At 43.9% G+C, this 20514-nt stretch overlaps 1 protein-coding gene across 1 annotated transcript; it reads left to right on the top strand.

Moving 5' to 3' along the window:
• The first annotated feature begins 1270 nt into the window (after nucleotides 1-1270).
• LOC124042714 (protein lifeguard 1-like) lies at nucleotides 1271-19555 on the top strand. The gene is made up of 7 exons (XM_046360813.1): nucleotides 1271-1426; nucleotides 10298-10705; nucleotides 11495-11607; nucleotides 12052-12252; nucleotides 13308-13436; nucleotides 13858-14001; nucleotides 18164-19555. Exons 2-7 carry the CDS (start codon nucleotides 10321-10323, stop codon nucleotides 18311-18313), a joined length of 1122 nt encoding a protein of 373 aa, XP_046216769.1. The 5' UTR covers nucleotides 1271-1426; nucleotides 10298-10320; the 3' UTR covers nucleotides 18314-19555.
• Nucleotides 19556-20514: the final 959 nt, after the last annotated feature.

The following is a 20514-nucleotide window of genomic DNA, read 5'->3' as shown; positions in this document are numbered from 1 at the left end:
TGCAGTTAACTCTAATGAACTTATCTTCTGCAGCAGAGGTAACTGTGGGTCTTCCTTTCCTGTGGCAGTCCTCATGAGAGCCAGTTTCATCATAGCACTTGATGGTTTTTGCGATTCTTTCAAAGTTCTTGAAATGTTCCACATTGACTGACCTTCATGTCTTAAAGTAATGGACTGTAATGGATTCTCTTTGCTTATTTGAGCTGTTCTTGCCATAATATGTACTTGGTCTTTAAATATATATATATATTTTAATATATATATAATATAATATATATTTAACCTTTATTTAACTAGGTAAGTGTGTTAAGAACAAATTCTTATCTACAATGACGGCCTACACCGGCCAAACCCGGACGACACTGAACCAATTGTGCGCCATCCTATGGGACTCCCAATCATGGCCGGTTGTGATACAGCTAAATCTTCTGTATACCACCTCTACCTTGTCACAACACAACTGATTGGCTCAAACACATTAAAAAGGAAAGAAATTCCACAAATGAACTTTTTAACAAGGCACACCTGTTAATTGAAATGCATTCCAGGTGACTACCTCCTGAAGCTGGTTGAGAGAATGCCAACAGTGTACAAAGCTGTCATCAAGGCAAAGGGTGGCTGCTTTGAAGAATTTCAAATATAAAATATATTTTTATTTGTTTTACACGTTTTTGGTTACTACATGATTCCATATGTGTTATTTCATAGTTTTGATGTCTTCACTATTATTGTACAATGTAGAAAATACAATTGAAAAAAAAACTTGAATGAATAGGTGTCCAAACTTTTTTTGTACTGTATATTGTGCCAAGACTGTCTTGCAATAAATGTGTAGAACATATGTAAAACAGAAAATGTATGTTGTGTATAAATGCTATTTTAACTACATTCCTTGAAAGCAAATTCAAGATACTTTATAGCAAAATGGTGCATTCAATATGCACAGCAAAATAAATGTTGACAGTGGATGTATGTAAATTAAACCTGTGGTTTCATAATAAAAATATGATTTATTTTTAAGCTTAGTGGTGAATTTAATTTGTTAAAGTATGCATGGTACAGTACACACCACTAAATTCAATATAAGGTATTGATTCTGACACACCCAAATGTATGGATCAATGTTTCAGACATGACCCTAGTCATATTGCACGGCCATCAAAACTACAATACACTCAATATAGTGTATGCAATTTGTTATCAATTAAATAGCCCTTATCAGTAGAAATTTGTGATTTCCACCAATGACTGTGAAATCCCACAAACAGCAGCACATGACGTCAGTTACTGTAGCGCTCACTGTTGCGGGAAAAGCTGTTGACCGATGACTGGACATTTACATCAGATGAAATAGCTGGGTTTCGAAAGCGAAACGTCAAATCAACGGGGTTTTGCAGTGGCTAATATATTACACTGTTTAAGAAGGGTAAGGTTGCTTTCTATTTGGAAATGATTATATTGCTTCTAAATACATTTAGCAGTAAACGCTGTAGCTAGCATTTGGCTAACGTAGCTGAACATCTCATGCCCAGTCGTTGTTTACTAAAAACATGAACAAACACATTGACTAAATATAATATAATAATATATGCCATTTAGCAGATACACTAGCTAAAATAACGCATCTAGTCTTTGACTCTAAGTAGGATAACAACACTTGGGTGGTACTAAAATGCCAGACAGTTCGGTTTGCTAAAAAGATGAACTGGTAAACTGACGATGCGAGGCGTGCAAGGCTTGTACAACTTTGTCGAAATGATGAATGGATAACTAGCTAGGTAGTGAGCTACATCTTTTACGTCTTTATTACCCCCATGCGCTGACATAATGTAGTTACCAGTTTTAGCTTGTCATTCTCTTTGTTATTGTGTATCGAAACGAAACTATTTTCTTTAATTAAACGTTATTAAGCTAACTAACAATCATCTCCCTCAGTCACGGGATTGTTTAGCATCTGAGAGCGAGATACGAGCGCAGACAACATGCTCATTTTTCATCTAGACTATTCAGCATTAATGAATGACAACACTGTCTGGGAGGCATTTGCTATAGGTAAGTCAACACAACAAAATCGCCATCTGGGAACGAGCGCTGTAAACGAGAAGGCCCATCTGATAATTTATTCAGTCAGCGGAGGCAAGGTGCATTCAACTGATACGATGCACATCGTAGTACAGGCCGTGGATGGATGTACAACACTGATATGATGGGCGAATTGAAAAGCTAGGATTAGGTTGCCGGTTGTAATGTACGGATGCGTTGTTTATGTATAGCTTAATAACTAGCAAGTTTTATTATGAGGCAAATAGGGATGCTATCAGTGTTTACATTCAATTTCCTTTGTTTGCAGCCAATTAGCTGGAAAGAAGGTGCCAGTCAGTGTGGGCTTTAATACTCAGATAGGCCTACTGTCCAATTGTTTACGTTGTTGGAATGCACACAGAATATTCCCATTAGTGCTGATTACATGTCGGTGTTCATGCAGCTGATATTTGTTTATTTCTAGAAATGTGAATCAGCAGCCTGATACTCAGCCTCATCATTTTCAAGGTCTTGAATTGTGCTCAACAAGAAAATAACTCAAACTTGCTGTCCCCGCCACTGGCTGTTTAGGCCTTTTTATTAATCTTCTCCCAATAAATACTTTATTTTACTGTGCTCCTGATTTTACAATGGTCGGGACGATACCAGTATCACGATAATTTTTCCATGGCCAAAAATGAAAACACTAAGCAAATCAAACTCTTTGGTCCTTTAAAAAACGATGGCGCTTTGTTTCCTTGCCACTATACTAAGGAGCAGAGGTGGGACCAAGTCCCTATTATTCGAATCACAGGCAAGTCTCCAGTCACAAGGTCCGAGTCCAAGTTGTCCATTCTCAGTGCCGAGTCAAGCTTTTTCAAGTCAAGTAAAGAAACAATCTATACATGCAATTTCTTGTTCAACTACAAATCTTAGTATATTTATTGAGGTTACCAGAAAGCCCTTTTCATTATTTTGTCTACAATATATTTTGATGTAAAAAAAAAACATTTTAACTCATTCCAAATGCAACGGTCATAAGTGAATAATATATTTCAAGTAATTTTGACATAACAAAAGACCAGTAGGCCTACTGTAGTAATTGTTGCTTGATGCCCCAGCGTTTTACACCTGCATTTTTTGTTGTTGCTGAAAGTCTTTCATGTTAGCAGCCAATATCAAGTAGGGATATCATGTCACTTCTCTGAAATCCAGAGCAAGCAGAATAATAAGGCCTACCTACCTGTATGCAGCGATGGTTGCAGGATTGCCTAGAAAGCATGGTCTGTCTGTACAGCACACTCACTTTGGCGGGCCACTCGTAGCCATGTGGCTAGCCCTTTGCGTCCCCACATATACTGTCATTCGTCCCATAATATTGAAGGCAGTGCGATGTCACAGATATCTAAAGACATCTATCCAGTAGCCTATTGTTCTGGTAAAGATGCCTCGGTAGTACGTTTCTCAACTGTATTTTATATGGATAATCTAGATGGCCTACTCTGTTTTTGTCAGGCAAGGAGTGCTTTCTGGGTCTCTAATCTGAATATGCGTGCCCTCCTTGACATGCCGGTGCTGATGGCTGGGCGTTGTTCAACAATCAAGACGCGCAACTTTTTGGTTCTGAAGCACAGATTAGATTTTTGATACAGTCATTTAGTGCAGTAACGTAGGCCTATATTAGAAAGCAATAAAATAGGCAAAGGTGTGTGTGTTTTTTTATTTATATATAAATGGAATATTTTTTCATATAAATGATAGGCTATATATAATACATTTTATATGTATGTGTAGCCTATTTAAAATGTGAATAAAAATATGTATTTTTTCCCCCATTCAGTTTCACTCGCCCCCCCCCCCCCCAAAAAAAGAAACGAGAACCACTAGACTATCTCACCCGATCTGTCTTGATTGACAATTTGCTGTTCCAATCAGAGGGTAATCCATGGAGAGTGCCACAAAATGTTTGACAAAACATTACAAAACCTGGCCAGATAAGTCAAAGTTGAGTCCCAAGTCTTGAGGCTCCAAGGCTCATCAAATTTGTGACTCAAGTCCACACCTCTGCTAATGAGTATTGCGATATAGTCCCGGAGATACTGTTTTCCTAAGGATATTGAATCTGCTTTGTGATTTGCTTCCTTGCCACAACACTAACAAGTATCACAATACTGGTATGGTCCCAGCCAGTAGTTGTTACGGTTTATAATTGAGACGGGATAGGTTTCCCTTTATGGCGTAGCCCTAGCAGTTGAACAGTAAAATATTCCTGTAACATGATCGTGAAATGTCTGCCCATCTGATTTTCAGGCCTTCTCTGTGTTCTGGGGATGCATGCTGTTTTCTGGACATAAGCTGTGTTAGTCTTATGTGGAGCAAATTTAATTTGACTCTTTCATGCATTGCATTGTGAACATGCACGCTTCCCTTTCCTGGCTTGCCATTTGAGAACTCTTCAGTGCATTACATTTAAAGCACAATCTAAATACAATTAATTAATCTCCCATTCTTTCCGGTAGCAATAAGGATGAGAAAGATGGGGCGATTGCTAATAGGTTCCTGGATATTTCTGCTTTGTAGTCAAGCACCATCGCTCTATGTGATGGGATTGAATCGGGTCCAGACATTACTGAATATCTATAGCAGCCATGGAAATAACTACTCAAACCACTTCAAGTTTTTATGAGTCCATTCTTTTCACTGTCAGAGAAAGCCAAAGAGTAGAGAGAGGAGAAAGTACCCCCCTATCTGACTCCTATAGTCTCCATTCCTTGACTATCAGAGTACATACAATTTCAAAGTCAAAAATAGTGAACATTCAATTGCCAAAATATTTAAAATATTCCATTGTCATTGTCTGGTCCACATTGGGTAGACATCAATAGAAAAATAGGAAATTACTATGAAGTAATAAAATATTACTTTGTTTTTAGTCTATGACTTGATTATTTTCAATTCCTTAGTCATCTCATGTCTACTCAGGCAGTAGCATCCAGCCAGTCAGACAATGTTATCTCTGCTCCCCATACTGTACTGTCTTTAGTCATCCTATTTAGCTAGCTTGCCTAAGCATGCTGCAGCGCTGACAATTTGACTAGTTTTCAAATTAGATTTGCATGACACAGACGTGTAATTTTCCTTTCACTGTCAGGCCCCTGGAAGTGACTAAGCATTTTCTTAGAATATTACCTAATCGGTTTTGTTACATGGGTTTGGTCAATCACAACATGGGTGCCTCAGAGGGGTTCTTGATCAATGTTTCTGATATTAGCTAGAAGCAATGTTGTGTGCTCCCCTCTGGGCTATTTCCTAGAGCTGGTTTACTGGTAAATATACAGTGCCTTCAGAAAGTATTAAAACCCATTGACGTTTTCCACATTTTGTTGTTGCAAAGTGGGATTAAAATGGGTAGAATTGTCATTTTTTTTGTCAATGATCTACACAAAATACTCTGTCAAAGTGGAAGTGTATGTAACATTTGTGTAAAAAAAAGCTCTCTGTGTGTGTGTGTGTGTGTGTGTGTGTGTGTGTGTGTGTGTGTGTGTGTGTGTGTGTGTGTGTGTGTGTGTGTGTGTGTGTGTGTGTGTGTGTGTGTGTGTGTGTGTGTGTGTGTGTATACACACACACACTTAGGTTTGGAGTCATTGAAACTCGTTTTTCAACCACTCCACAAATTTCTTGTTAACAAACTATAGTTTTGGCAAGTCGGTTAGGACATCTACTTTGTGCATGACTCTAGTCATTTGTCCAACAATTGTTTACAGACAGATTTTTTCACTTATAATTCACTGTATCACAATTCAGTGGGTCAGAAGTTTATGTACACTAAGTTGACTGTGCCTTTAAACAGCTTGGAAAATTCCATAAAATGATGCTTCTGATGTGTACCTGTGGATGTATTTCAAGTCCTACCTTAACTCAGTGCCTCTTTGCTTGAGATCATGGAAAAATCAAAAGAAATCAGCCAATACGTACGTAAGTACATATGTGTGTGTGTATCTATATCAATTATTATTTTCAAAATTCTTCAATCTCTGTCAAATTGGTTGTTGATAGAGAATCATTTACAGGTCTTGCCATAGATTTTTAAGCAGATTTAAGTAAAAACCCAGGGACATTCTTTGTCTTGGTAAGCAACTCCAGTGTAGATTTGGCCTTTTTTAGGTTATTGTCCTGCTTAAAGGTGAATTCATCTCCCATTCATCTCCCAGTGTCTAGTGAAAACAGACTGAACCAGGTTTTTCTCTAGAATTTTGCCAATACTTAGCTCCATTCCATTTCTTTTTTAATCTGGAAAAACTCCCTAGTCCTTAGCGATTGCAATCATACCCATAACACGATGCAGCCACCACTATGCTTGAAAATATGGAGCGTGGTTCTCAGTAATATGCTTGCACAAATCCAACACAGCACAACACCAACACAGCACAACACCATGTATTCAGGACAAAAGGTGAATTGCTTTGCCACATTTTTTTGCAGTATTACTTTAGTGTCTTGATGCAAACAGAATGCATGTTATTGAATATCTCTATTCTGTACAGGCTTCCTTTTCACTTTGTCAATTAGATTAGTACTGTGGAGTAACTACAGTGTTTGTAGTGCCTGAGTGTATTGGATGGTGTATCAAAGTGTAATAACTTTATCATTCTCAAAGGGATATATCCATGTCTGCTTTTTTTTTCTTCCCATCTACCAATCGGTTCCCTTCTTTGTGATTAGGGGCGGCAGGGTAGCCTAGTGGTTAGAGCGTTGGTAGATGGTTGCGAGTTCAAACCACCAAGCTGACAAGGTACAAATCTGTCGTTCTGCCCCTGAACAGGCAGTTAACCCACTGTTCCCAGGCCGTCATTGAAAATAAGAATTTGTTCTTAACTGACTTGCCTGGTTAACTGACTTGCCTGGAATGCACACAATACCCCAATATCAAAGTGGAATTATGTAAAAATAATAATAATAATAATAATAATAATAATTTCAAACAAAGACCAGGGAAGTTTTACAATTATTATTATTTTGGTCAAATTAAAAAAAAATAATAATAATTGTAAAACTTCCCTGGTCTTTGTTTGAAATTATTATTATTATTTTTTTTTTTACATAATTCCACTTTGATATTGGGGTATTGTGTGCATTCCAGTGATGACAAAAATATTAATTTATTCCATTTTAAATTCAGACTGCAACACAAACAAATTGGAGAAGGGGTGTGAATACTTTCTGAAACCACTATATGTGTGTGTGAGAAGGGGAGTGCGTGACTAAGAATGAAAATGTATGCACTCACTACTGTAAGTCGCTCTGGATAAGAGCGTCTGCTAAATGACTCAAATGTAGATGTAAAAGAGCGGTGTCATGGAATGCTTGTGCTGTCTGCAAAGCCACTATTCAGTCCCAGACAGTTCCTAACTGAGCTGATTGATTGATTGTCTACACTACATTCTTGTTGATTCAGACATGCAGAGAGGTGAGTTCAGACAGCCCATGGATCAAGCTTACAGGAATTGCTGCTGGGTTCTGTACCTACCTTGTTAGCAAGCATTTATTATTGTCGGAACAGTCAAAATGGCTTGTCAGATAAGGATTGTAGTCTGTTATGATCAAATTGTATTTGTCACATGCTTCGTTTACAGCAGGAGTAGAAAATAACATGGTTATGTATATGAATATCAGTACCAAGTCGATTTTAGTGGTATGAGGTAATTGAAATAGCTATGTACTGGACAGGTAGGGGAATGTTGTGAAGCCAGATGCCAATGAATGTTACCCATCTGGGTCGAGTCCATGCAGGCTTTGGCACCAAGGGGAAATGGGACAGTCAGGTGTTACATAATTCTACTGTTATTCAATGTGGCCCCAGATGCTGTAGTGATGGGATCCGCCCCTCTGCTTTCCCTTGCTTATCCGATTGAGTGTGAGAGAGACAGGATTAGTGTGTGTGTGTGTGGACTTGACTGTACAAGCCATGGGGAACTTGTTGTGCCGAAGCTACCGTCTAGGGATACAAAAGGCTAAGTTATACAACCAGAAGTGTCTCCACAAATCACTCGATAAACCTGCCATACAGTTGTATGCATTTAAAAAAAAATGTGGTTGGCTCGGACAACCTGCATTTTAAACGTGTATTAAAAGAGGACAATAGAATTGAGCGAGCTTGAGATGGCTGAGGGACCCTGTAGAGCGAAGGAATGGGGCATTGGGGTCAAACACAAGGCCCCCTGGACACATTTCTACCTGGCCCGTGCAATTATTTGTGTTGTCAATTCATTTTTCCCGCTTCCATATAGCCTGTGCTGCACTACAACTCACAGCAATGCACTGCCAACGTGCTGTACACCAGACAGCAGTGCATTGCCACACACACACCCTTTCTCAGACCCAGCCACACCCACACACGAGCCAGCCAGAATTGTTAAAAAAGTTTGAAATATCCAATAAATGTCGTTCCACTTCATGATTGTGTCCCACTTGTTGTTGATTCTTCACAAAAAAATACAGTTTTATATCTATGTTTGAAGCCTGAAATGTGGCAGAAGGTCGCAAAGTTCAAGGGGGGCGAATACTTTCGCGAGGCACTGTAGCGTCATTTTTTTGTTGTTTATATTAAATGCTTTTTGATTAGGGTGACAGCATATTATTCACATCTGAAAGCATAGCAGCAAAGGCTGAACAGATATGATTTATTATTTTTGTTTTAATATGTTAATGCTATATACAGCGTCCCATGTACGTAGGTGGAATTATTATAAAGGGTCTTTTTTTTTCAAATAAAACCAGTTATAGTCATGGACTTTTGTGTGTAAAAACTGTCTGGCCTGTGAATTCCTTGGTTTTCTTTTCAATATGGCCCTTGTGCTGATTGAGTTTCACACCCCTGTAGTAAGGCAAGTGTTTTCAAGGGTGGGTCCCTTTTTTCCTAGATAGTGCTTAGGGATTAGGGTGCAATTTGGGACTCAGACCAGGTCTCCTACTAAAGCGAAGCAGATTAATAATGCATTTAATTACCAACACACCTCCTGCCTGGGTCCGTGGTGACTCTGTTCTCTGGTGCAGGAAAGCTTTTAGGGGAAAACACTGTACCGTTTCCTGGAAAGTCTGAAGGACTGTGTGGATGATCCGTCTATCCTCATCTAGGTATTTTTGTGAAACACGTCAGGTCCTATTCAGTCAACTGGTAACTGGGTCTTCAAGATGTTTGCAAAACAAGCTTTATAGGCTAACACGCAGTTGAACTTTTCTTTTTGTTTTGCCCCATAGCCTAAACACTGTTTGGTTAAATAGCATACTGGCTGGTGCTAAGTCCTGAGGTGGAGGCTGGTAGGAGGGCGGGCTCATTGGAACGGTATCAAACAGATCATACATATGGAAATCACATGTTTGACTCCGCTCCATGAATTCCATTCCAGCCATTACAATGAGCCTGTCCTCCTCTAGTTCTGCCCACCAGCCTCCACTGTAGTCCAGTTTGACCTGGTGGTGGTGTAACAATGCAGTAAATGAAAAGCACAACAAAACATCATGACAGAGACAGGGCACAAAGTGTTCTCTCCAGTGAGAGTGTATTATTTGGATTAGGCCTAGACGTGGACAAAGTGGTCTGTCAATCTACATCCTTCCATTTCAGTTTACCGAGAATCCTATTGTCAGGACAAGTGGATCCTAACCTAACATTCCAGAATCACCTAGCCTATTCAAGAACAGCCAGTCATTGGACAGTGTTTAATGTGGCTTGATTCAACTCATGTCATCAATGCCTCCTCTCTCGCCCTGCCTGCTGTACATTGCAGAGAGCAGACCGACTGAGCAGCTTAGCAGTGTTGATGGAGGGTATGTGACTCTGTGTGTGAACTGTCTGGGTGTTCTCAGGAAGAATCACTGGGCTGCTGCCTGGGCCTTTTGTCTGCCAGCTTCCTCAGTGTTCTCATCAGCTTTGTAATCAGGCAGTTTCAGTGTTTGAATCTTAGCACAGTCTTGGCCACACTGGCAAAGACTATCATTACCTTTTCCGGTGCTTCCTTTTAGACGGAGGGAGTAAAACAAGCAAGGTGAAGAAAAATACTTCATATTATTGACCTAAGATGTGTCTGAACTTTAATGCTGAAGCTGTCAAACATAATTAGTCTAAGTTTACTATGTTTCACCATTTCCCTTCTCCTGCCTCACTTTCCAGAAAACTTCAGCTTGTTATGTTATCTCAAATGCAAAGTCCCGCCCAACAGTAGTCTGTTCCTGTGAATGCCATACATGTTTCTTTTCATGTTTCCTTGTTCCTCAGGCCGCCAGTGAGAGAAACAGATCATGTCTCAGGACAAGAACAGCTACCCCGGGGTCATGGGGGAGAACAACCCCCTCCACAACAACGTCTATGGACCGCCCCAGCCCGGGTTCGGGATAGCCCCTCCCAACTACACCCCGGCTCCAGTGCAAGCTCCATACCCTGGCCAGCCTGCAGCCTATGGCCAGCCTACACCATATGATCAACCTGCACCCTATGGTCAACCTGCACCCTATGGTCAACCTGCACCCTATGGTCAACCTGCACCCTATGGTCAGTCCGGGTTTCCCCAGGGAGGCCCCGGGTTTGGACAGGGACCCTACCCTCAGATGCCCTATCCCCAGGGCCCTTACCCCACAGTGCCCTACCAGCAACCTGCACAGCCAGGGTTCCCTGGTGACCCCAACAGTGAGTAGACAATAGTGGACATGTAGCTGTGCTTGAGACATTTCACATGATTTATGTTTGGAAGAGCAGTCATATGGTGTCATGGAGAATCTAGGAAAAGGTTGCTCTCTAGACACTCTTTCTGGTTCTTCTGGGTTTCCTCCATTCTATGCTTAAATGGCTATAAGATTGCAAAACTGTCCCAAGACCTGGGCTAACATGCACATTATTTCTACACTTAAATGTTTTGTAACACTCATGCCCATGTCATACATCATTAATCCAAGTGGGCCAAACGCAATGTGCTCAGGTACAGTTAAATTAATTCTGTTACCAGTCTTCACTCCTGCTTATGTCAGTTTTCCATTTGAAAGGCAGGTTTGGAAATTCTTAAGATCACTGTTTGGTTTTCCACTTAGATGGATGTATAATTACCCTGAGAATTTGCTGCCTGTGTCTTTCACTGTCCATCAACCTACTGTGCTGAAGAAGCACACATATATATATCATCCTCCTGAGGTTAAACTGTCTCACTGACTGACTGACTGTCTCACTGACTGACTGACTGTCTCACTGACTGACTGACTGTCTCACTGACTGTCTCACTGACTGACTCACTGACTGTCTCACTGACTGACTGACTGATCAACAACTATATAGAACTAACCCTGTTAATGACCCGTGTCAAAACAACACATTCAATAGTCTCACAATCTACAAGCATTTGATTGCCAATAGACTCACCCCTGTAGTGATTAAACCCATGGTTGCTATTTGGTCCTTATTGTTATTATTGTCTGGGGTTTTCAGTTTCCGCGGGTGAAGGTTACCATGGGGACGTGCCGCCGTCTTACTACGACAACGAGGAGTTTACCAACTCTGGCTTTGAGGACAAGAGCATCCGACAGGCGTTCATCAGAAAGGTGAGACAGGAGAGGGGACGGGACTGCATGAATGAGAACAGTATGACATGTTGTCAGTTGAGTGAATGGAGGAGATAGAAACCAAACCATTCTATCAGCTCCTAGTTATTCAGATATAAATGAGCTTTTAGCTAAATCTGGTGCAAAATGTAAATAAATAAATGGTGCAATGCATCACTCCTCACTTTTGAGATGTACTGTATGTTTTTGAGTTACATTGTCCATGTCCAAATACACTTCATGAATAAAACAATGATCTGCTATTATTTTCATGTTTTTGACTATTATTCAAAATAAAGAAATTCCCTCACAAATCTAACCAGCAAAGTTTCAACTTTAATTTCAATAGCCAATGTTGGCTGACACTTTGTCATAGTTATTGAAAATCTTTCTTGAGACAGTCCTATAACACCTGTCTGTCCAACCTTCTCCACCTCCTCCTAGGTGTTCCTGGTGCTGACCGTTCAGCTGATGGTCACCTTTTCCTTCGTGGCCGTCTTTACCTTTGTGGACGATGCCAAGTTGTTTGTGCGGCGTAACCCCTGGACGTACTACGTGTCCTACGCCATCTTCTTTGTGTCTCTCATCACCCTCAGCTGCTGTGGAGAGTTCCGTCGCAAACACCCCTGGAACCTGATGGCATTGGTACAGCCCCACCCTGACTCTTGCTGCATGCTAAATGGCACCCTATTCCCTGTGTAGTGTTCTATTTTAAAAGTAGTGCACTATGTAGGGAATAGGGTGCCAGTAGTGCACTACGTAGGGAATAGCGTGCCATTTGGGATGTAGACTCTGTCTTTTAACCTCTAATAGATGCATTCTCTAATGTATCAACCCTATGTATCTGTTAATGTTTCAGGTCTTGGTTTGGGACAGTGTTGATGGAATTAGGTAGATATTGATATTAGACTAGAGTTACAAATATAAGATAGATATTGTCGCGTTTTATAAAACTGTGAAATCAACGAAGCGATGAAACACAGATTGGATTGATTAAAGGTGCACTATGCAAAAAGCCATTTCCTGGTTGCCTAATTTCAGTTTCTATTTGCTTGTTGTTTTCCATATAGTGTAGAGATTAATTTTCATAACCCAAAATATTGTATTTTCAGCGGTTTGAAGCTGGTGTACAAAACCGAAAACTAAACTTAAAAACTGGAAGCATAGAAATAGTGTACATAGAACAGATCTACCACTTCATAGACTTACTTTCAATGAGAATTACAGATCTATAACTCTCATCTGGAAGTGAATTTTGTCTGGTTGTCCAAAAGGTTACATATTGTGGCTTTAAATACAATTGATGACCTGATTTGCCTCTATATTATTTATATAATGTTGTAACTTTAATGTGTTTGAGTTAATCTTTAGATTTATTTGCATATGTATTGGGTTGTGTTGAATTACGTTTTTTGACTGCAAGTCTCAGAATGCCTTGTGAGAGGAATGAGTGATAACCCGCCAATTATGTGCAGGTGTTTTGGTGATTGTGGCTGACTTTCCGACAGCATCTTACCTGCATTGCTCTGTACCAAAACAATTGTTGATAAATGTAACGTAAACAAGTATTCTTACTAAAAGAAGCTTTCGTATCAAACCCGACGTCCCGAGTCATTAATTTGAAGTTAGTTAATCTAAAATATAACATTATGAGAGGGATGTGTTGTGGTTGTAATACTGACATTTTTGTCTGCCCTCAGTCCATCCTGACCCTGAGTCTGTCCTACATGGTGGGGATGATCGCCAGCTTCTACGACACAGAGACTGTCATCATGGCTGTGGGCATCACCGCTGTGGTCTGCTTCACCGTGGTCCTCTTCTCACTACAGGTCAGTAGTGCACACAGTCATGAATGCGTATACACACACACACTCCATCCTGACTCCCACCTTGCTGTCAGTATCACACTTATGGTTTTGCAAACCATGATATTATGGAGTCTTTTTCTGCCTCCATGGCCTTTGTTTCATTTTCACTATTACTATCACATACTGTCACTATTACTATCACATACTATTATTGTCACTATCACTTACTATTGCTATCACTATTACATACTGTCACTATTACTATCACGTACTATTATTGTCACTATCACTTACTATTGCTATCACTATTACATACTGCCACTATTACTATCACATACTATGGCATAGCCTTGAGAATTGAGGAATGTTCGGGTGCTTGAACCTCAACTCCCTCTTGGGACAATGACAATCCCTAATTTCCCTGTTTTCTCCCCTAATCCAGAGCAAGTATGACTTCACTTCCTGCCGCGGCGTTCTGTTTGTGTGTTTGATCGTCCTGCTGCTCTTCTCCATCCTCTGCATCTTCATCCGCCACAGGATCCTCCACATCGTCTACGCCTCCCTGGGAGCCCTGCTCTTCACCTGCGTAAGTAGAGGAACTCGCCTGAATTTGAATGATTTATTGCATTTACATGGCACTTTTCAGGGCTTCATGTTTTAAGGGGGGCTCTCGCCTCATCCACACCACTGTGTGACCTGTGAAAGTGTAATAAGTAAATGTGGCATGGTTGACTATCAGGACAAATTTTAGTATAAAGGGTGTGTTGTTCACTAGGGATGTCTGTCATTATAATCAATGTTATGGTGCATATGGGATGGTTGCTAAAGGACAGGGTTGTGACAGGGCTATACCAAGGATGTGTATATAAACCCTGTCTTCAACACAGCGCTGCCTTTCTTGTGTGTGTATATGTAAGTCATTGGGCTATACCCATTGAGCTCTAACAGAATCCAAGCTCAGCGGGACAGGAATTGACTGAGTCCAACTGTTTGGCTATGTGACCGGATTATCACGCAGCTGCTGGTGGCCTCAGGTTTTCCACCTCTGTCTGAGCCCAGTCTGCTCTCCCTGCAAACTGGGATAATTTCATATTTTTTTGTGGAAAAGTGAGAACGAAACAAAAAATGTATTAAAAAAAACATGGTTACATTTTGGAAACTCTAAAGGTGGAAAAACGACCTTGCTGATGCGATCAGTCAGTTATGGGCACTAGTCAGACTCACCAAAAGTGTTGTGCCCAAAGCTCTCATTCACCTTTAAACAAGGCAGTAAAAAGAGAGGGAAGCATGTTAGTGAGGATGGGGGAGGGCAGTGTGTTAGTGAGGATGGGGGGGAGGGCAGCGTGTTATTGAGGATCGGGGGGAGGGCAGTGTGTTATTGAGGATCAGGGGGGGGCAGCGTGTTAAATCAAATCAAATCAAATGTATTTATATAGCCCTTCGTACATCAGCTGATATCTCAAAGTGCTGTACAGAAACCCAGCCTAAAACCCCAAACAGCAAACAATGCAGGTGTAAAAGCACGGTGGCTAGGAAAAACTCCCTAGAAAGGCCAAAACCTAGGAAGAAACCTAGAGAGGAACCGGGCTATGTGGGGTGGCCAGTCCTCTTCTGGCTGTGCCGGGTAGAGATTATAACAGAACATGACCAAGATGTTCAAATGTTCATAAATGACCAGCATGGTCAAATAATAATAAGGCAGAACAGTTGAAACTGGAGCAGCAGCACAGTCAGGTGGACTGGGGACAGCAAGGAGCCATCATGTCAGGTAGTCCTGGGGCACGGTCCTAGGGCTCAGGTCCTCCGAGAGAGAGAAAGAAAGAGAGAATTAGAGAGAGCATATGTGGGGTGGCCAGTCCTCTTCTGGCTGTGCCGGGTGGAGATTATAACAGAACGTGGCCAAGATGTTCAAATGTTCATAAATGACCAGCATGGTTGAATAATAGTAAGGCAGAACAGTTGAAACTGGAGCAGGAGCATGGCCAGGTGGACTGGGGACAGCAAGGAGTCCTCATGTCAGGTAGTCCTGGGACATGGTCCTAGGGCCCAGGCCAGTTGAAACTGGAGCAGCAGCATGGCCAGGTGGACTGGGGACAGCAAGGAGTCATCATGTCAGGTAGTCCTGGGGCATGGTCCTAGGGCTCAGGTCCTCCGAGAGAGAAAAAGAAAGAGAGAAGGAGAGAATTAGAGAACGCACACTTAGATTCACACCGGACACCGAATAGGACAGGAGAAGTACTCCAGATAAACAAACTGACCCTAGCCCCCCGACACAAACTACTGCAGCATAAATACTGGAGGCTGAGACAGGAGGGGTCAGGAGACTGTTATTGAGGATCGGGGGGAGGGCAGCGTGTTATTGAGGATCGGGGGAGGGCAGCGTGTTAGTGAGGATGGGGGGGCAGCGTGTTAGTGAGGATGGGGGGGCAGCATGTTAGTGAGGATGGCGGGGGCAGCGTGTTAGTGAGGATGGGGGGGGGGCAGCGTGTTAGTGAGGATGGGGGGGCAGCGTGTTAGTGAGGATGGGGGGGCAGCGTGTTAGTGAGGATGGGGGAGGGCAGCGTGTTAGTGAGGATGGGGGGGGAGGGCAGCGTGTTAGTGAGGATGGGGGAGGGCAGCGTGTTAGTGAGGATGGGGGGGGCAGCGTGTTAGTGAGGATGGGGGGAGCGTGTTAGTGAGGATGGGGGGAGGGCAGCGTGTTGGTGAGGATGGGTGGAGGGGCAGGGCAGCGTGTTAGTGAGGATGGGTGGAGGGGCAGGGCAGCGTGTTAGTGAGGATGGGGGCAGGGCAGCGTGTTAGTGAGGATGGGGGGCAGGGCAGCGTGTTAGTGAGGATGGGGGGCAGGGCAGCGTGTTAGTGAGGATGGGGGGCAGGGCAGCGTGTTAGTGAGGATGGGGGCAGGGCAGCGTGTTAGTGAGGATGGGGGGCAGGGCAGCGTGTTAGTGAGGATGGGGGCAGGGCAGCGTGTTAGTGAGGATGGGGGCAGGGCAGCGTGTTAGTGAGGATGGGGGGCAGGGCAGCGTGTTAGTGAGGATGGGGGCAGGGCAGCGTGTTAGTGAGGATGGGGGGGCAGCGTGTTAGTGAGGATGGGGGCAGGGCAGCGTGTTAGTGAGGATGGGTGGAGGGGCAGGGCAGCGTGTTAGTGAGGATGGGGGCAGGGCAGCGTGTTAGTGAGGATGGGGGGGGGCAGCGTGTTAGTGAGGATGGGTGGAGGGGCAGGGCAGCGTGTTAGTGAGGATGGGGGGCAGGGCAGCGTGTTAGTGAGGATGGGTGGAGGGGCAGGGCAGCGTGTTAGTGAGGATGGGGGCAGGGCAGCGTGTTAGTGAGGATGGGGGGCAGGGCAGCGTGTTAGTGAGGATGGGGGCAGGGCAGCGTGTTAGTGAGGATGGGGGGCAGGGCAGCGTGTTAGTGAGGATGGGGGCAGGGCAGCGTGTTAGTGAGGATGGGGGGCAGGGCAGCGTGTTAGTGAGGATGGGGGCAGGGCAGCGTGTTAGTGAGGATGGGGGGGGGGGCAGCGTGTTAGTGAGGATGGGGGCAGGGCAGCGTGTTAGTGAGGATGGGTGGAGGGGCAGGGCAGCGTGTTAGTGAGGATGGGGGCAGGGCAGCGTGTTAGTGAGGATGGGGGGCAGGGCAGCGTGTTAGTGAGGATGGGTGGAGGGGCAGGGCAGCGTGTTAGTGAGGATGGGGGGCAGGGCAGCGTGTTAGTGAGGATGGGTGGAGGGGCAGGGCAGCGTGTTAGTGAGGATGGGGGCAGGGCAGCGTGTTAGTGAGGATGGGGGGCAGGGCAGCGTGTTAGTGAGGATGGGGGCAGGGCAGCGTGTTAGTGAGGATGGGGGGCAGGGCAGCGTGTTAGTGAGGATGGGGGCAGGGCAGCGTGTTAGTGAGGATGGGTGGAGGGGCAGGGCAGCGTGTTAGTGAGGATGGGGGGCAGGGCAGCGTGTTAGTGAGGATGGGGGGCAGGGCAGCGTGTTAGTGAGGATGGGGGCAGGGCAGCGTGTTAGTGAGGATGGGGGCAGGGCAGCGTGTTAGTGAGGATGGGGGCAGGGCAGCGTGTTAGTGAGGATGGGTGGAGGGGCAGGGCAGCGTGTTAGTGAGGATGGGGGGCAGGGCAGCGTGTTAGTGAGGATGGGGGGAGGGCAGCGTGTTAGTGAGGATGGGGGCAGGGCAGCGTGTTAGTGAGGATGGGGGCAGGGCAGCGTGTTAGTGAGGATGGGGGAGGGCAGCGTGTTAGTGAGGATGGGGGCAGGGCAGCGTGTTAGTGAGGATGGGGGCAGGGCAGCGTGTTAGTGAGGATGGGGGGCAGGGCAGCGTGTTAGTGAGGATGGGGGGGGAAGTTGGTCCACTGGCCTGAAGTAAAGAATAGAGTGGTGACATAACACCTAGTAGAGATGGACAGATGCAAGGGATGAATTCCAATTGTTGGTTGTGGGATATGGTAGAGACATTAACGTGAGTGGGGAAGAAGAAAGACCATTTTAAAGATGAGAACCTTATTTGTATTTTATTCAGAATAGTCGGATGATTTCAAGCTAATGCAGTATGGCAGAACATCACTAGTAACTTTTGTGGTTATAAGAATAGGAAGCATTAAAAACATCAGCATAAGGGGCTGAATCCTAACCTAAATCCATGTGATGTTCCTACTCAGATCTGTATGCACAGTGTTACAATTTTGCTGTACATGATTGGCCGATTGAATGTCTCTCTTGCCATAATCATTCCTTTCTCCATGTTCTGTGTGGTTGTAGTTCTTGGCTGTGGACACCCAGCTCCTCCTGGGCAACAAGAAGCTGGCTCTGAGTCCAGAGGAGTACATCTTTGCTGCTCTCAACCTCTACACAGACATCATCAACATCTTCCTCTACATCTTGGCTATCGTGGGCCGTTCCCGTGAGTGATGGAGCAACGCCCTCTAGAGGAAAGGGAGAGGAAGGCAGCCAGAAGGGTTGAATGATGCTCTTTTCCCCTCGCTATCTTTTTGCATGATCTGTTCCACTTTTTGAGGTTCCCTCCAATTTGTCTGTTACACCTCCCCGCCATCATCCCACCCCCTTCAGGAGACGAATTGGGTGACAGAAAAAAGGGTTCTGTCACCTATTGCAGCAGGCCTGCCATAGAGTGCAGCAAAGAAGGGCACATTTTTGAAGTTATTTATTTGAAGTTCTATTTAAGTATGTTTTAAGTTATTCCTTTTTTTTTTACATTCCTTGTTTGTTTTTATGCATTCTGCTTGTTCGGTCCTCCTTGGCAATCTGCTTCGACTTACAGAGATATGGTAGCTAACTAGTAAATCACTTCTGAACAATATTAGCTGAACAAATTCTATAGAACTCTCCTGTCCTCTGCGATTTTGGCGCTCTTCCTTGCCTTGTAAATTAAGCACTGTAGAGAGAGCGAGTGATATGCTATCTGATAGAGAAAGCCACGCTGTGATGCAGGCCAGCGCTTTTTAAGGAAGAAACCTAGAAACAACACCTTTCCTGCTATATTCTCCCCCTCTGGTGTTCCCTCGTTTTCCTGCAAATGTAAATGAACTCTGCATGGCACCTGAAACAGTTGAGATAAGCTGAATAGATGAATAAAAACCCTCCAGAGGGACACCTCTCCTAGCTTGCTTGTTACGTAGCTGTACATAGTTCTGTGTGAAATGTATATGACGCTTAGTTCCCTAACCAGCTCTCTCTAGGCATGCCCGGGGAGTGTATGGCTGTGATGCTCACTAATATATATATATATATATATATATATATCACATACTTTCTCCCCATCCCTCCCTCCATCCTCACTACCACGCTGCCCTCCCTCCATCCTCACTAACAAGCTGCCCTCTCCCCATCCCTCCCTCATATATATATATATAACTGATGCCATCACTAAGCATTGCTAGCCAGTACAAAGACCAAAACTCCAAGCTATTAAAGCGAGAGTGCGCACCTCTAACCCACTCCACAATATGTGAATGTCGTTTGTGTTGTTAACATGGATGTACAACACTAATAGACTTTAATAATAATGTATGTACAGTACCAGTCAAAAGTTTGGATACACCTCCCGAGTGGCGCAGTGGTCTAAGGCACTGCATCACAGTGCTAGCTGTGCCACTAGAGATCCTGGGTTTGAGTCCAGGCTCTGTCGCAGCCGGCCACGACCGGGAGACCCATGGGGTGGCGCACAATTGGCCCAGCGTCATCCGGATTGGGGGGGGGGGGGGGGGGTTGTCCGGTAGGGATGCCCTTGTGCCATCGCGCACTAGCGACTCCTGTGGCGGGCCGGGTGCAGTGCATGCTGACATGGTCGCCAGGTGTACGCGTTTCCTCCGACACATTGGTGCGGCTGGCTTCTGGGTTAAGTGGGTATTGTGTCAAGTAGCAGTGCGGCTAGGTTGGGTTGTGTTTCGGAGGACGCACGGCTCTTGACCTTTGTCTCTTCTGTGTCCGTATGGGAGTTGCAGCGATGAGACGAGACTGAGACTAACTACCAATTGGATAACACGAAAATGGGGTAATAAAAAATACAATTAAAAAAGTTTGGACGCCTACTCATTCAAGGGTTTTTCTTTATTTTTACTATTTTCTACATTGTTGAATAATAGTGAAGATATAAAAACTATTAAATAAGTGTTAAACAAATGAAATATATTTTAGGTTCTTCAAAGTAGCCACCCTTTAGCTTGATGACAGCTTTGCACGCTCTTGGCATTCTCTCAACCAGCTTCACCTGGAATGCTTTTCCAACAGTCTTGAAGGAGTTCCCACATATTCTGAGCACTTGTTGGCTGCTTTTTCTTCACTCTGCGGTCCAACTCATCCCAAAAAATCTCCTTTGGATTGAGGTTGGGTGATTGTGGACGCCAGGTCATCTGATGCAGCACTCATCACTTTCCTTGGTCAAATAGCCCTTACACAGCCTGGAGGTATGTTGGGTCATTGTCCTGTTGAAAAACAAATGATAATTCCACTAAGTGCAAACCAGATGGGATGGCGTATCACTGCAGAATGCTGTGCTAGCCATGCTAGTTAAGTGTGCCTTCAATTCTAAATAAATCACACAGTGTCACCAGCAAAGCACCATCACACCACCACCTCCATGCTTTATGGTG

Source organism: Oncorhynchus gorbuscha, linkage group LG09 (assembly GCF_021184085.1).
Source record: "Oncorhynchus gorbuscha isolate QuinsamMale2020 ecotype Even-year linkage group LG09, OgorEven_v1.0, whole genome shotgun sequence".
NCBI lineage: Eukaryota > Metazoa > Chordata > Actinopteri > Salmoniformes > Salmonidae > Oncorhynchus > Oncorhynchus gorbuscha.
The sequence above is the reverse complement of the archived record's forward strand: the minus strand, read 5'-3'. Positions and strand labels throughout refer to the sequence as shown.

Bases quoted from the DNA above. Each gene is read 5' to 3' on its own strand.
- LOC124042714 (XM_046360813.1), top strand. From the start codon at position 10,321: ATGTCTCAGGACAAGAACAGCTACCCCGGGGTCATGGGGGAGAACAAC. The intron at 10,706-11,494 runs GTGAGTAGACAA...TGGGGTTTTCAG, and splicing joins GTTCCCTGGTGACCCCAACA to TTTCCGCGGGTGAAGGTTAC. The intron at 13,437-13,857 runs GTCAGTAGTGCA...CCCCTAATCCAG, and splicing joins TGGTCCTCTTCTCACTACAG to AGCAAGTATGACTTCACTTC.